At 38.7% G+C, this 14133-nt stretch overlaps 2 protein-coding genes across 3 annotated transcripts; both read right to left on the bottom strand.

The window, feature by feature from the left end:
* Window positions 1–3739: 3739 nt before the first annotated feature.
* Window positions 3740–7364, bottom strand: LOC104733726 (adenine DNA glycosylase-like). Its single transcript, XM_087479901.1, has 7 exons — window positions 6632–7364; window positions 5414–5473; window positions 5202–5321; window positions 5020–5117; window positions 4406–4935; window positions 4187–4284; window positions 3740–3994 (listed from the first exon to the last, which is right to left on the bottom strand). The coding sequence occupies exons 1-7, from the start codon at window positions 7097–7099 to the stop codon at window positions 3899–3901; spliced, it is 1470 nt and encodes a 489-aa protein (XP_087336027.1). The 5' UTR covers window positions 7100–7364; the 3' UTR covers window positions 3740–3898.
* LOC104732396 (homeobox-DDT domain protein RLT3) lies at window positions 7261–13955 on the bottom strand. 2 transcript variants are annotated; one of them, XM_087479899.1, is made up of 18 exons: window positions 13740–13955; window positions 13098–13235; window positions 12612–12962; window positions 12275–12336; window positions 11956–12186; window positions 11797–11856; window positions 11504–11717; window positions 11305–11405; window positions 11118–11204; window positions 10849–10980; window positions 10500–10640; window positions 10141–10263; window positions 9550–10005; window positions 8912–9298; window positions 8206–8805; window positions 7993–8097; window positions 7660–7888; window positions 7261–7575 (listed from the first exon to the last, which is right to left on the bottom strand). In XM_087479899.1, the coding sequence occupies exons 2-18, from the start codon at window positions 13147–13149 to the stop codon at window positions 7547–7549; spliced, it is 3360 nt and encodes a 1119-aa protein (XP_087336025.1). In that variant the 5' UTR covers window positions 13150–13235; window positions 13740–13955; the 3' UTR covers window positions 7261–7546. The 2 variants fall into 2 exon arrangements, with proteins under 2 accessions (XP_087336025.1, XP_087336026.1); XM_087479900.1 differs by having other exon boundaries at window positions 10505–10640; window positions 13740–13915.
* Between the last annotated feature and the right edge of the window lie 178 nt (window positions 13956–14133).

Here is a 14133-nt window from a genome sequence, read left to right as displayed (position 1 = left end):
CTGTTCCTAAGTGAATGAGTTCCCTTGTTCTGTCATCTAACTTCCTTAGATTTGGTTTGTCAACCTTAGCATAACCGATACAGCCAAAAATCCTAATATGCTCAACAGTAGGTCTCTTCTCGCGAAAGATCATATGGTGTAACATCCTTCAGAGCTCTTGTTACTACTCTGTTTAGCAAATAGGTTGAATGTCTCAAAGCTTCTCCCCAAAGATAGTTAGGTATATTCATATGCTTCATGATACTTCTAGTCATTTCCAACAAGGTTCTGTTGCGTCTCTCCACTACTCTGTTCTGTTGTGGTGTGTATGGTGCAGTCAAGTGTCTCTTTATACAACCAGTATTGCAGAAAGCATTAAACTCATTAGATACAAACTCTCCTCCTCTATCTGTTCTGAAGGTTTGTATCTTCTCAGCAACTTCTTTTTCAATCATAGCTTTAAACTTCTGAAACTTAAGAAACGCTTCTCCCTTTTCTTTTAGCAACATTTTCCACATGTAGCGAGAGTAATCGTTAATGATCACAAAAATATATCTATTTCCAGCAGGTGTACTCAGTGTAATTGGACCACATAGGTCTCCGTGTAGGAGTTCTTGTCTTTTTGTAGCTCTAAAACTGGTTGCTTGAGGAAATACACGCCTTGTTTGCTTGCCAAGCAAACACGATCTGCAAACTTCTTTTCCCAGAGCAAGTTTTGGAGCTCCAAGTACTAATCCTTTTCCCAGCATTGATGTTAAGGTGGCATAGTTATTATGTCCCAGCCTTGCATGCCACCTACTTGTCTCGTTTGTCTCTGAAAAATTCAAACAAGTGTTATCCTGCAATCCCATCTGAACCTTATACAGCCTGTTTCTCGATTTCTCTGTTCGAACAAGTAGATTCCCTTCTTCATCCTTCATGATTAGATAATTACCTCTTAGTCGTATGTCAAGACCTGCTTCAGTGGCCTGACCGAGGCTTATGATGTTGCTTTTCAAATCGGGAATATAGTAGACGTTAGTCATTACTCTCGATTTTCCATTCTGATCGATGAAAGCAATGGTTCCCTTTCCTTTGATGTCAACTCGTGAATCGTCTCCAAAGCGTACTTTACCAGTTATAGATGTGTAAAGCTTGCTAAAATACCTCTTATCCCCAGTCATATGGTTACTCGCACCATTGTCGAGATACCATATGTTGTTTCTAGTTGTGTTTGTCTCAAACTTGCTTGGTACAACTAATTTCTCATTTAAGTAAACCACTTCATGCATCAAGAGCTCGTCTGCATCCTCTGTATCCTTATTATTGTTTTCTTCTACTTCCTGCAACTTCAACAGTCGGTCTGGAAATTGTGCTGCGAAGTGACCAGTTTGATCACAACGGAAGCATGTAATCTGTGAGAGATTTCTGCCTCCGTAGTGACCTCGTCCTCTACCTCTGTAGAAGGATCTACCTCCACGACACCTTCCTCTGTAACTTCCAGGTTCACCATTGTAATCTCGGTACTGCTGATTTGATTGATTTGCTTGTGGCTCTGAGTTAGCGTACATCAATTTACTCTGATCATCTTGAGTATCTTCTTCTTCCTGTATACGCTCTTCGTAAGCCTTTAAGCGTCCAATGATATCTTCAAAGCTTATGGTATTCAAATCTAGAACTTGTTCTAGAGAGGCTACTATTTGAATAAATTTCCTTCGTGGAAGACTGTTAAGAAACTTCTTAACAATCTTTGATTCCTCTATATTAACTCCTAAGGCAGCTGACTTTGATGAGATTTTAGCTAGCTTTCCCGAATAATCATCAATAGTCTCTGACTCCTTCATCTTCAAACGTTCGAATTCAGCCATCAAGGTTTGAAGTCTAGCTTCTTGAACTCTCTCTGCTCCAACATGTCTAGAACGTATTGCTTCCCATACCTTCTTTGCTGTATCAAGTTCTCCAACTTGCAGTGTTAAGCTCTCCGGTATTGACTGGAATAGTAAGGCCATAGCTATATCGTTTTCAAGCGAATCAACATTATCAGTCTCTGGTTCAATGGCATCCCAAACCTTATGTAGTCGAAGGGCTATCCTCATCTTCATCGCCCATACAGTATAGTTGGTTGATGTTAACATAGGACAGACAATCGAGGGAGATCCTCCTCCTATTTCTTTAGGTCGTGGCCCAGCTATCGTGACTTCCGACATGATAAAAGAACTCTTGCTCTGATACCAAATATAGAATTAAGAGATTGTTTAAGAACTGAATTAACAAAGAATATCTCTCTTTATTAATACCAAAGAAAATAACTCAAAACTTTGGTCTCTCTTTTTCACACAATCTCTCAAAACCTCATAAGTTGTGTCACAACTCAACACATCCTTATATAAGACTTTACTAATCCTAATCCTAATAGGAATCATCACATACCTAGATAACTCCTAGACATTAGATCCTTATCTCTTTGTTATCACAAACACAGTAGGATTAGGACTAGTTTCCATTTCAAGCTTACTCCAACAGTATTAAGACCAAACAGATGTCGAGTAACTGATGAGAAAGAGTCGGGATAAAGAAGAACATCCCTTTCGAGAAAATATTGAGGAGCTCTTTACCGAAAATGAGACCCAGGAAATCAGGATGTGAAGCTGAAAAGGAGAGAAGAGCTATTTGAATCCTTGTGTGCATTAACTGGGAAGTAAAGACTTCATCTTTTTGGTATTGCTCTGCATCGTCCAATCATTAGAGCTTTCTTTTTGTGTTACGTTAATTGTCATTGTTTTAACAAATGGGCACCTTACAATGTGAGTAGTTGGGATTAATCTCTACATTCGAATACTTTATGCCTTGGCTCGAGAGTAAAGGTTTAGTCTTTTTGGTTTTTCTCTTCATTTGCCTATCGTTAGTAGGGAAAGGAGAAATCTAGTAGTCTCTATTTATATAGTTAGTGCCACACCATTTGATTTTTTTTTTTTTTTTTTTAGGGGCATGAGAATATATAATTAGATGAAGAAAGAGCTTTTGTTTCTTGTGTTATGTTGTTGTTTGCTTGTCATTGTTTCGGCTAATTGGCTCCTTTGTAAAGATTGTTATCTGTACTCTATCATTCTCTGTCTTCCAAATGCCACACCATTGAGATTTGTTTTTCTTCCGGGCGAGTTAGAAAAAGGTGATTGTTACTGCTAAAAAGTGTTTGGGTTACTGTCGGGCTGGCAGGTTTTCTTTTGGAGGTAAATATTCTTCTGCAATCCAGGGTTTGACAATAGTTGATTAAATTTGATAGCAATTTTTTCTTCTTGTCTTGATTCTCATGGTTTTTTTCTTTTCCAAAGGTATGTATGTCATTTTTCTTAGGTCCGATCCTTAAAGAGTTTTCGTTCAAGTACTTTTATTACATGACCAGTACCATGCGGTCCTCTTGACTGATTTTTGTTGTTTCCAGATTTATTGCCTAGTTTTCCCCCAAATTATGTTCAGATGAGGCTACCTGTTGTTTTGTATCCGAGGAATTTTTCTCCAGAGTCTATGAAAGAAACTTTTTAAAGGTGTGTGTGAACTGTAAAAGTTGGTTTGAACATCAAATTAAAATTTCGGCGGATGGCAGCGGCTGATGATGCTTCTTCTCCACGCGACCATATGAATCCAACGGCCGGAGTCGTTTATGGGTTGAAGTGGACCTTAACAATACAAATCCTATGAGTCTTGTAGACAAGCCCGTCACTGTAGATATATATGAAGGCGGAGGGAGAGACACACCATTTACATAATCAACCCCTGGAGAGATCATCAAGTCACTTTACTAAGTAGAAAGAACCAATTGTTCAATTTTAAACCAAGATCAAATGTGTTTTTGGTTAAAACTAAGCAAGACCTTAGTATCCGAATGCTACAACAATAAATATAGAAGCTAAGCAATAAATAGAAAAGTGTAAGAAGAAGATCATGAGATTCTTCGTTTCCTCGATATGGCTGCTCTATATGATGAGCCAGGAGCAACAGATGAACCTTGCTTGTGAGCTTCAACCATTGAATACACCTGTACCTCCATCAACATATACACACTTTTAAACATGGAGTTCTCGAATCAAACAATCATGAATTACCCTGAGAACAACCTTATCAATTTTGGGAAGCTCAAATAACATTGTCTATTGCAAAAGTTGTTCCTTTTCAACAATCACATCCAGAGAAAGTCATTTTATATTGTTTGAAGACGAAAAGGTGATACCTTTCTAACAGCCGATGTCAGTCCCATGGTAGAAAGAGCATCACTGCCCACACACTTCCATGTCAGAGTGTCATTTGCCTGATCTTTGAACAGATCATCTGTACCACATTGTATGACACAGAGAAGAGAGTAATTTCTTGTCAATATTTCTGACTATAGTTATGTCCATGTCCATGTAAAAGAGAGACCGAGAAAGAAAGAAATAGTTAGCGGTCAAACCTGTCAGTTGTACAACTAATAGCTCCACATACACTTTTCGACGTATGTGTGTGAAAATGTGGACGAATTCTCCAAGTTCTTTTCTCGAAACTATAGTGCATGTTTTCTTGGGTTCTACTTGAAATGCGTCCTTAAGGTAGAGGTTGATGGCGTTCCTCCTTGTTGCCAAACCAGCTTCCTTATCCAATATAACAGATGGGAACTCCCAAAGACCAGCAAGCAGACCCTCTTCAGGTCTCTTTACAAGAACAAATCTACCTCCTGATTGGTTCCTCTCCAGGTTCAGTATTTCCAAAACACATACGCAACAAAAGTCGCACCGTGGCTTGGCCTTGACCACTTTTGTAGGATAATCTGTCACGGAAATGGTTCTGTTTTCCAGGGAAAGTGAATATGCACGGCATTGACTGGAAACAGGACAAGAAGAGCAACTTGGCTTTGAAACAGTACATAGAGTAGCACCAAGCTCCATCAGAGATTGGTTGAAATCTCCAGGACGTGAAGGATCCACTAGCTGGGCAGCTAGTTTCCTGACAAAGAGAAATTATTTATTTATCCTCTCTTTTATTATTGTCTCAACTAAGACATCCGAGAAAATGCAAAAGGTTTTTCACCAGAAATTCCTGTTTGTAAGCCGGTCTTTTGGATTAGCTGAGATGGCCTTTAGTCTGGCAAGTACTCTTATCACGTTTCCATCAACAACAGGTACCGCCTGGAACAGAATAAGTGCCAAAAGATGTAAAGATAGTTAATCAATGTCTTACATATATGACTGAAAAAAATAAAACTGACTAACCTCATTGAAAGCAATAGAGGCAATTGCTCCGGCTGTATACTCTCCTATTCCTTTAACTTTCATCAAGCTAGACACTTGATTAGGAAAACCATCCTTCCCCGCAACAACCATCTTCGCTCCCTAGGAGAATCAAGACAAGAAGAAAGCATTACAATGATATACAGCGAACGTATCAACTAGTGTCAAACCCCAGATTGCAGAAGTGTATTCACCTCTAAAAGAAAACGCCCCCGCCGATAATACCCCAAACCTGCCCACATTTCGTTTACCTCCTGCAGCGGGAAGAACTCAATTTTCTTAGCAGCAAAATCACAATTTTTCTCATTCCCCCTGAAGAAAAACAAATCCCAAATGGTGTGGCATTTGAAGCTAGAGGCTAATAGAGTACTCATTTCCCTACTAACGATGAGAAAATGCACAGCAAACTGAAGAAGATTAAGCCTTTACTTTCAGTTATTACACATCAAACAGGATTCTCTAACACCGTCTTTACCAAAGACACAACCACATAGGGAATCAAATGGGGCATTTGTAGGGTATATTCTCAATTTCCCACATGGTTAGATTAAGAAAAAGGACACTCTTTACAAAAGGAGGCAATTTGTCGGGGAAAAAAAGACAAGCAAGTACAACATAACACAAGAAAAGAAAGCTCTGCATATAATTTGTTCTCATGCTCCTGAAAACACAAATTCAAAATGGTGTGGCGTTAACTTATATACAGACCTCCCATTTGAGACTAATAGATTTCTCTCTTCCACACTAATGATAGGAAAATGAACAGCAAAAAAAAACAACAAAAAGGACAAAGCCTTTACTTACTAGTTAATGCACATAACTATCCAAATGTAGAGTTTCTTCTCAGATTCCCACATAGTAAGACTGAAAAAACACACACTCACACATTCTTTACAAAATAGCTAATTTGCTAAAACAATGACAAACAACATAACCCAAGAAAAGAAAGATCTTTCTTCATCTAATAAACGATAGGATCATGCAAAGCACACAACAACCTATACTAAGGAGCCCAACAAGATGAAGCTTTACTTCCAAACTGATGCGAATAAGGATTCATATAGTGTAAAGTTTAATCCCAGTTTCCCACATAGACTATAAAAAAACACATAACACCCAATACTAAGGAGCCCATCTGCCAAGTGCCAAAACAATGACAAGAAACATGAGAAAATTAAGCTCATTCTTCATCTACTGGTGAAAGAAAAATGCAGGGCAATACCAAAAAAAAAGATGAAGTCTTTAGTTCCCAGTAATGCACAAGGATTCAAATAGGACACTTGTAGGGTTTTTATAGCCAAATTCACAATGAAACACAGAGAAACTCTTTACTAATTAGCCAATTTGCCAAAACCCAAGAAAAGAGAACTCTTTCTTCATCTAATCGATTCTCCCAAGAAAAGAAGACTCACCTCAAGGGAAGCTTGAGCAAGGTCATAAATGGTTGGCCACTTATGCATCCAACGTTTGTAATACTCCAAAACAGTCTGAACCCTAGTTTGCTGCAGCATAATCTCCGATACCCAAACCTCATAAGCTCTTCTCTCCTTTTCACTTTCATTATTTCTCTTCCTCCATGGAAGATCTCTCTGATTCGCATCGTACCAGTCAAGTAAAGACATTCTGATTTTTTGAGTTTCTTTGTCGCTAAAGAGATCCTCTATATCTCCTCCAATCGGTTCTTCTTCTTCTTCTGCTTCTTTCTCTCGACGCTTTCTCTTGAGTTTCTCGCCAGGAGCAGAAGATTGCGACATCGTTTTGGTCCTAAAGCTCGAAGCTTTGCAGTGAAAACTTGGAATGGTCTCTGGATTTTGTCTCTTTGAAGCGACCGTTGATCTTTCAAATGTAGGGTTTCGAGCCACGCGAAGAAGACAAGCCATTCAATAAGGATGTGGACTAAATTGACACTTCCGTTATATAATTAGCGAAGTTAGCAAATTTCGATACTTTGGGGGGACGAACTATGCAAAAAAACACAACTTTGGGGATTGTAATATGTAAATTGTATTTTAAAAGGACTGATTTGACATAAGGATGGAACTGAAAGAAGAAAGATCATTTCTAGATCTTCGAACATAACATAAAACAGTCGTTCCTTGCCCATACACAAAACAAAAACAAAAGAAGATTTTGGCAATCAAACTCAAAACTGAATGTGATCCCTGCTACTATCTATTATCTAAATTGTCTGTACATATTTTTATCTCAAGTCACTTGGATTGTAGAATTTTCCAATGTTATTGGATAATGCAGGGAACAAAACGCTGCTTCTCTATACAATCTTCTTCCTCTATTCTATCGCGCCTTCCATGATGTCCAGATCAGAGCTACAACTCCCTCCTAGAGGCTCGCCTACCTGGAATATTAGAGTAATTCACACAAGTGAGAAACATTATCAAAGTTCAAGAGTCAGACTACCACCAGAACATGAGAATCATACTTGTATTTCTGGTTCTGCACAACAGTTGATTCCTTTCTGGTTGAGCTTTTTCCACATAGGGAGCAATCAAGGTATCCAGTTTTACCAGCCATAGAGCCATCGCAGAAGTTGTTTGCGGCATCGAAGGGAAGCAACTTATAGTTTCTCCCAATAAAGCATTAGAATGCCCTTGATCACTAGAGTGCCACAGCCAATCTTCATTGATTGCCCCAACAAAGTCACCAATTACCTTCAGCAATTGCACATAATTAAATAAGATCCAATTAGAGGACAGTCAATTTGAACAAGAATATGGTGCCACACAGAAAAGAAGCTTATCTAATAGAATGAAACCTGCGTAATTTCAGACACGGTTGAGCTTCGCCGAAGTCTTTTGGCCCATAACCTATGAGCTGACTTTCTCCATGCACCAATCAAGGCATCTTCAGGCATAGCAGACTGCAAAATGTTTCAGCACACAAAATATGACGGAGGCACTTCTTAAAAAATAAATATTTGAGCATTTAGACCCAAAAAAAAAAGTAAAGCTAAAAACTACTGACATACCTCAATGGCGTACATTGCAGCCTTTAGCGATTGCAACTGGGAAGATAGAACTTTATGATCCGGAAATGTATCACACTCTTCTTTCTTGCAACATGTGGCCGCATGAATCGCGTATCTCTCTTCTACATCTATATCAACCTCAAACGTGGCATGGCAAATCTTACAGTGCTTCTCATCTCTCCAATACAAATCATGGCAACTCTTACACCTAATAAGTGAATCAAGGTAGGATCTTCGGCGGTGTTTAACAGCACTGAGATTAAAATTAAAATTAGCCCATATCCATTCATCAAACTCTTGAAGAAGGCTCCACAATAGGCTTTTCTCCCGCTTACTTCCGATCTCAAACACTATAGCTGCATGTTGCGAGGAGAACTGATCATTTGCAATCTCACTCAGACATAGGTTGTTGTCTATATCAGAGACTGGTGAAGAACTATCCTCTCTGACTATGTCTGTGAAATGGGATCTCTCCGACTGGGTCACCTGTCCACTCAGCATGGCTTGACAAAGAAAACTTTCCCGCTTCTCCAATGATTCAACAAGACGAGCTTCCCGTCTGCCCCTATCATCCAAAACTGACAACAGCACCCGCAAAGCCTACACCAAGCAAAAGAGGAAAAAATCAGGCACAGAGTAATACAACTTATAATATAGGTTTCCATCCAGAGTGATTAAGATTTCAGGAAGAGCACAATGACATTACCTCCTTGTTGTTGATAACTTCCCAATGACCATCTTCAGAAGATTCAAAGAACACACACCTATGACCAGGGTCATTTGCATTGCATGTGCCTAAGAAAAGCCAGTACCTGTTGAACCTACGATCAGAACCAAGGTACACAGATTGCATAGGGTGAACATTATTAGCGTTATCTCCAGCCAGGTTTGCAAAGTCCCCCACAACTGATGAAGAATCAACTGGATGAGAATCAGACGACTTGGATAGCGCTTTAATTCCAGGAAGCTCTCCTCCATGGACCCATGATCCACGTGGATAGCTGCACTGGTTAGAGGAGGATCTCTTAATTTTTCCACCAGAACCATGACTATAGATACTAGGGACACAGTCAACTATAGCTCTCGGTAGATCCTGTGGTGAAAAATAAATGTTAGCACTACGCACGTAAAAAATTCTTTTCCAGTAACTGCCAAAAAGAAGTATCATTTTCTAAAGTTTCGGAGAAGGACGTCAAGTATTCAGTTCATCTGGATCAAAATTCTATCTGCCCATGCTTTTGTTAGAGATGCAACGATGGAGCGATCTAACACTCAGTTTTTAAAACTTATTTAAGTACCTCTAGACTCAGTAGAAAAATTTGGTCTAGATAGTATGGCGATTACCTCCATTCTGATTGTGGAACCAGAACTAAGAAGTTCAATCAAAGCCACAAAAACATCTAACTTCTCTTCAATGCTTAGGTCTGAATATTCCCCTTCCATTAGCCCCAACAGCCATGGTTCTCCGGGATGGCTTTCATCAATCTCACTACATAATTCCCGCATTTTACTTTTATGCTTCCGCCTTTTCCTACACTTAACTTTTCGAAGTGCAGAATTTTCTGAAACATGTTCAATGTCATCACCAGAACTAACTGAGCAAGTATCAGATTCATCATCAACACTCCCAGACGCGTCCGAATCAGACTGGCTCTTGTCAAGGTCCTCAGAGAAACAATTAACACGTACACGATATGTTGATTCTGATATCTTTTCGAATAATGTAATATCACTTGCCAGAGTTGAACATATTGAATTCTCTCGTTCTTCTTGGGCAGTTGCAAGGTTCAGAACAGCAACCTACAAAACCACATGCCATCAGCATATTCCATTAGATATCATTTTGGATTTCATAAAACAGCCGAACAGTACAAGTAAACGACCTAGATCCCTTTATTTACAAACAGAAGCTGATTATAATTTCACAAAAATTACCTCTGGAGCATTGGCTAACTCGGATATTTTCAAGCCATTATTGCCTTGCTCATTAAGCATTCTAAATAATTCACCCTTTAACGTTCCAAGATGAAGGCCATACTTTTTCATGAGTCTCCTTTCCTAGAGGAAGAAGAAAAAGGTAACATCAACCAACAATGCATCAGAAAAGAAAATAACGCACTAAACAACACAAACATGTGGATATCAATAACAAAATAAAATCAAGCAAAACTAATACATGCTAGTTGCTGAACTTCATATGAAAAAAGGAACAAGAGAATAATCATGGTTTTGAATAAAATATAGCCAAATGTTTCAATGGATCAAATGTGTCAGCAAGAGCACAAAATCAGCACCTTACTTAGTTCTTCTGATTGAACAGAACCCTTCACTGAACCATAACCAGCGGCAACCAATATCTGGCGCAGTATTTCCGTCCATGTAAGAGAATTTAATGAATCCTTCCACAGATCAAGAATAAGAATTTGGCTCTCAACCTGAAAAATATCATGGAAAATGTTAAAATCTGTCCCCGTCCCACTGTGCTCTTTTTTTTTTAGGCGTTTATGAAAAATAAACTAGAAAAGGACACACGCCGAAAGATGGGCCATGTAGACAGGTAGATTTTATCATAAATTATCTAATGTTGATCCTAAAACTCCATCAAACTATAAAGTTAAAATATAGCACAACATTAGTGCATACCGACTGAAGCAGGGCTAAAAACTTGCATGATATACTCAAGTTTGAAAAATATCCCCTTTGCAGCTCGGTTTCAACATCAAGCAAAAGCAGCTTCAGCAGGGAAAGATGAATTTTACCAAGGAGCAAGGAATCCTGATGTCCAAACGCAAGCACAGTATACGTTATTTGTCAGAAGGATAAAGCGAGAGTGAGAGAGCTGTGAATAAACAATTTCCTTCCACAATAGAAAATTGTATGAAACTGAGCATTTGTTATAGAAAAGCGACCACCTTATCGTGAAATGCCCGCGTGAGCTCATCGAGTGTAAAAGGACATATATCAAGAGTTACTGAATAAGTATAAAGGAAATGGACAACCTGCCAAGAGAGTACTGAGTCACTTCCAAGAAAGTCAAAAATGAGAGCTAATTTACAAACACACTAAATCGTCAAGTACCAATTTTGACAGTTTACATACCTTAAACAGTTTCTTTACAGTCTCTGGAGAAGAATTCCATGGATGCAAACCAAAAGGCACCCTCATTTGAACAGAATTTGGGGGAAACTTGGGCAATAAATCTGGAAACAACTAAAAACTGTCAGAGGACCGCATGGCACTGGCCACGTAACAGAAGAACATGAACGAAGACTCTGTCATGTAACACTGACATACACACCTTTGCAAAGAAAACAACCATGAGATCCACTACTAGAATGATGGCATGAACAAGTCAACGGATTTCCTCTCTCCTGTCGCTCACGCATCTCTAATTCCTCGTCATCCACTAGTATCGAAGTTGTTTGGCAGGTTTCTTTGAATACCTCCCTATCCACGGCAAGATCACAGTGTTCTTTAAATGCCCTTTGAGTTTCATCTTTGTTCAATTCCACCTATAGCAACAGTAACATTTTATTTGCACTTTCCATGTGACTATAATGAATAACAAGTTCCAAATAAAGATCAAGCCACCTCTCTATTTATAGAACGCCTCTTCTTTTCTGTCGACCTCTTCTGCAACAGTTTCTGCTTCTGAAGAATGAAAAATGCAGTTAGTAAGAAATTTAAGAGAAAACGGCAACAGAAAGAGAATGAATCAGAATTATGAAAGATAAAGTAGGTAAAACATACCAGTATTGATGCTAATTGTCTTTGCTTTTTCTTTTGATGTGGGGGATTACGTGCTGAGCTTTGAGGTAATGTAGCTCTTTCACCCAATAAACCAACGCAAGGAGATACATCCCTCCTGTTTGGATTCATTACCCGCCATACTGTCATCAAACCCTTTCCAATACCATGTTTCATCACAGTAGCATTCTCTTGAACGCAATCTTGACTGGTATGATCCATTAGCTCGGAAATCTAAAGAAAATTATGATCAGGGACTAAGTAACTTAGCAAACCCAGGTAAAAATACCTTATGAAACAACACATAAGATATATCCACTACCTTTCTCTTTCTTGTCATTCTCTGTTTCTGTTGCTCCACAGATGAAGTGCCTAGCCAAGAAGCTATGAGAAGGAAAAGAAGTCACAAATAAGAATCAAACATAACTGTCACATACTTTTGAAGTCATGCAAACAAATCAAGTCTGGACTCATTCGGGGTCCAATTGTCCAGTCATAGATGTTTCTCATAAGAAAAATCAAAACTAATAAGAAAGCACTAACTTCATTGCCACAGTATAAAGCGTTGGTGTTAAAAGTCAAATTTAGAGAAATCCAAGCCTTTCTCCATAGGGTGTGACATGTTTAATCTTGCAATGTAGCCAAAAAGGTAAAAATACCTTTGCGTGCTCCAGAGGAGGGATGGTCAAACTCAGAACCAAGCGTCGGACCATCCTTTCGAAAGATCTTGGCCAAAATGTGTTGTGAAGTAAACAGCTCTTGGCAATTGGCCTTCCTTGTCTCAACACTAGATATTTTCTTAACACCTGCTCTAAAATCACATCTGGAAGTCCTAATGCGAGATGTATTGTATGACTGAGGATTCTCTGCTCCCACCACATCATCCGCCGGCGATATCATGCCTTTTCCTCTACTTGTTCTCCTCTTGAACCATCCACGTACTTCCTTGACTGTTAACCCTAAAGACTTGCCCATGTCCTCCATTTCCTTAGGTGTCGGATATATTTGCTCTGCCATCATAACAACCATCAGAGACAGAAAATTAATTATAATAGTAGATCCATGGTAAAATTATACACAAGAGGGGCAAATTCTTACAAAAATGATCAACACCCACAAGCTAATAAAACAAAAGATATTCGTACCGAAATAAAAAGCCTCAAGAGCTTGAACTTGTACAGGCGATTTCCTCTTCATTTCGACTTAAATAAACTCCAGAAATCTCTCGCACTCTCAAGATGTCAAAAACAGGCTCATAATAGTCAAAGCCGTCTCCAACATTTCTGAAACATAAAACAATCAATCAATCATCATCCCATAAAACAAAAAAAAAAAAAAAAAAGACTTGAGATCGAAAAGGCATTAGAGCTATCAGACCAACAAAGAAGATGCGATCACCACCTTGATCTTACACATGTTAAACTCTAAAACACAAGAAAATTCAAAATTCCCGGAAATGAATCCACCAAATAAAAAAAGAAACGCATCCGATTGATTAATCACAGTAAATCAAAAACAATAAACACGGTGGCTTGCTTAGACTGCAAAAAAAATGGCGAACAACGGAGACTGATAGACAACACTAACAGTGAAATTAGAAGCAAAGAGCAAAGGAAATCACAAAACCCATTAAAATTGAAGATACCCAAGTATCAGTTTCAGCGAAATTGATGAAAAAAACACACAACGAAATGACGATGATGATGACTGAACTAATAATAACACAGTCACTGCACACACACCCAAAAAAAAGACCCCAGAAAAATTTACAAGCCTTGGAAACTTACAGAGAGAGAGAGAGAGAGAGAGAGAGAGAGAGAGAGAGAGAGAGAGAGAGAATCAAAATTGCAGAGAAATGGAAGAAAGAAGAAGAAGAAGAGGAGTAAAGGATTTTACAAAGAGAAGAGAGAGTAGGGTTTTGGGTTTTTTATCATCTTCCCTTTTGTTTCTCTCAGTCTCTCCCCTCTGGGGTTTTACGGATTTTTCTTTTTTTTTATTTTCTCTTTTTTGCTCTCACATAAAAAAAAAATGCTAAAAATATCTCTGTTCACAACACGACGTCGTTTAGCCTAGCCTCATTAGGGTTTTCTCGGGGGAAAATCATTTAACCGGTTTAAAAATCCGGTTATTTCAAAATTGAACCGGGTCTCGAGATATATTATACTACAACAACATAATCAA

This window comes from Camelina sativa, chromosome 12, assembly GCF_030686135.1.
Source record: "Camelina sativa cultivar CO46 ecotype springtype chromosome 12, ASM3068613v1".
NCBI lineage: Eukaryota > Viridiplantae > Streptophyta > Magnoliopsida > Brassicales > Brassicaceae > Camelina > Camelina sativa.
This window is presented reverse-complemented; position numbering and strand designations above follow the sequence as displayed.

Excerpts from the sequence above, each read along its gene's own strand:
- LOC104733726 (XM_087479901.1), bottom strand. The coding sequence starts at position 7,099 with ATGGCTTGTCTTCTTCGCGTGGCTCGAAACCCTACATTTGAAAGATCA. Across the intron at positions 5,474-6,631 it reads TTGCTCAAGCTTCCCTTGAG|GAGGTAAACGAAATGTGGGC; the intron begins GTGAGTCTTCTT and ends TTCCCGCTGCAG. Across the intron at positions 5,118-5,201 it reads CCTCTATTGCTTTCAATGAG|GCGGTACCTGTTGTTGATGG; the intron begins GTTAGTCAGTTT and ends ATTCTGTTCCAG.
- LOC104732396 (XM_087479899.1), bottom strand. The coding sequence starts at position 13,149 with ATGAAGAGGAAATCGCCTGTACAAGTTCAAGCTCTTGAGGCTTTTTAT. Across the intron at positions 12,963-13,097 it reads TCTTGAGGCTTTTTATTTCG|AGCAAATATATCCGACACCT; the intron begins GTACGAATATCT and ends TTATGATGGCAG. Across the intron at positions 12,187-12,274 it reads GAATGACAAGAAAGAGAAAG|ATTTCCGAGCTAATGGATCA; the intron begins GTAGTGGATATA and ends AATTTTCTTTAG.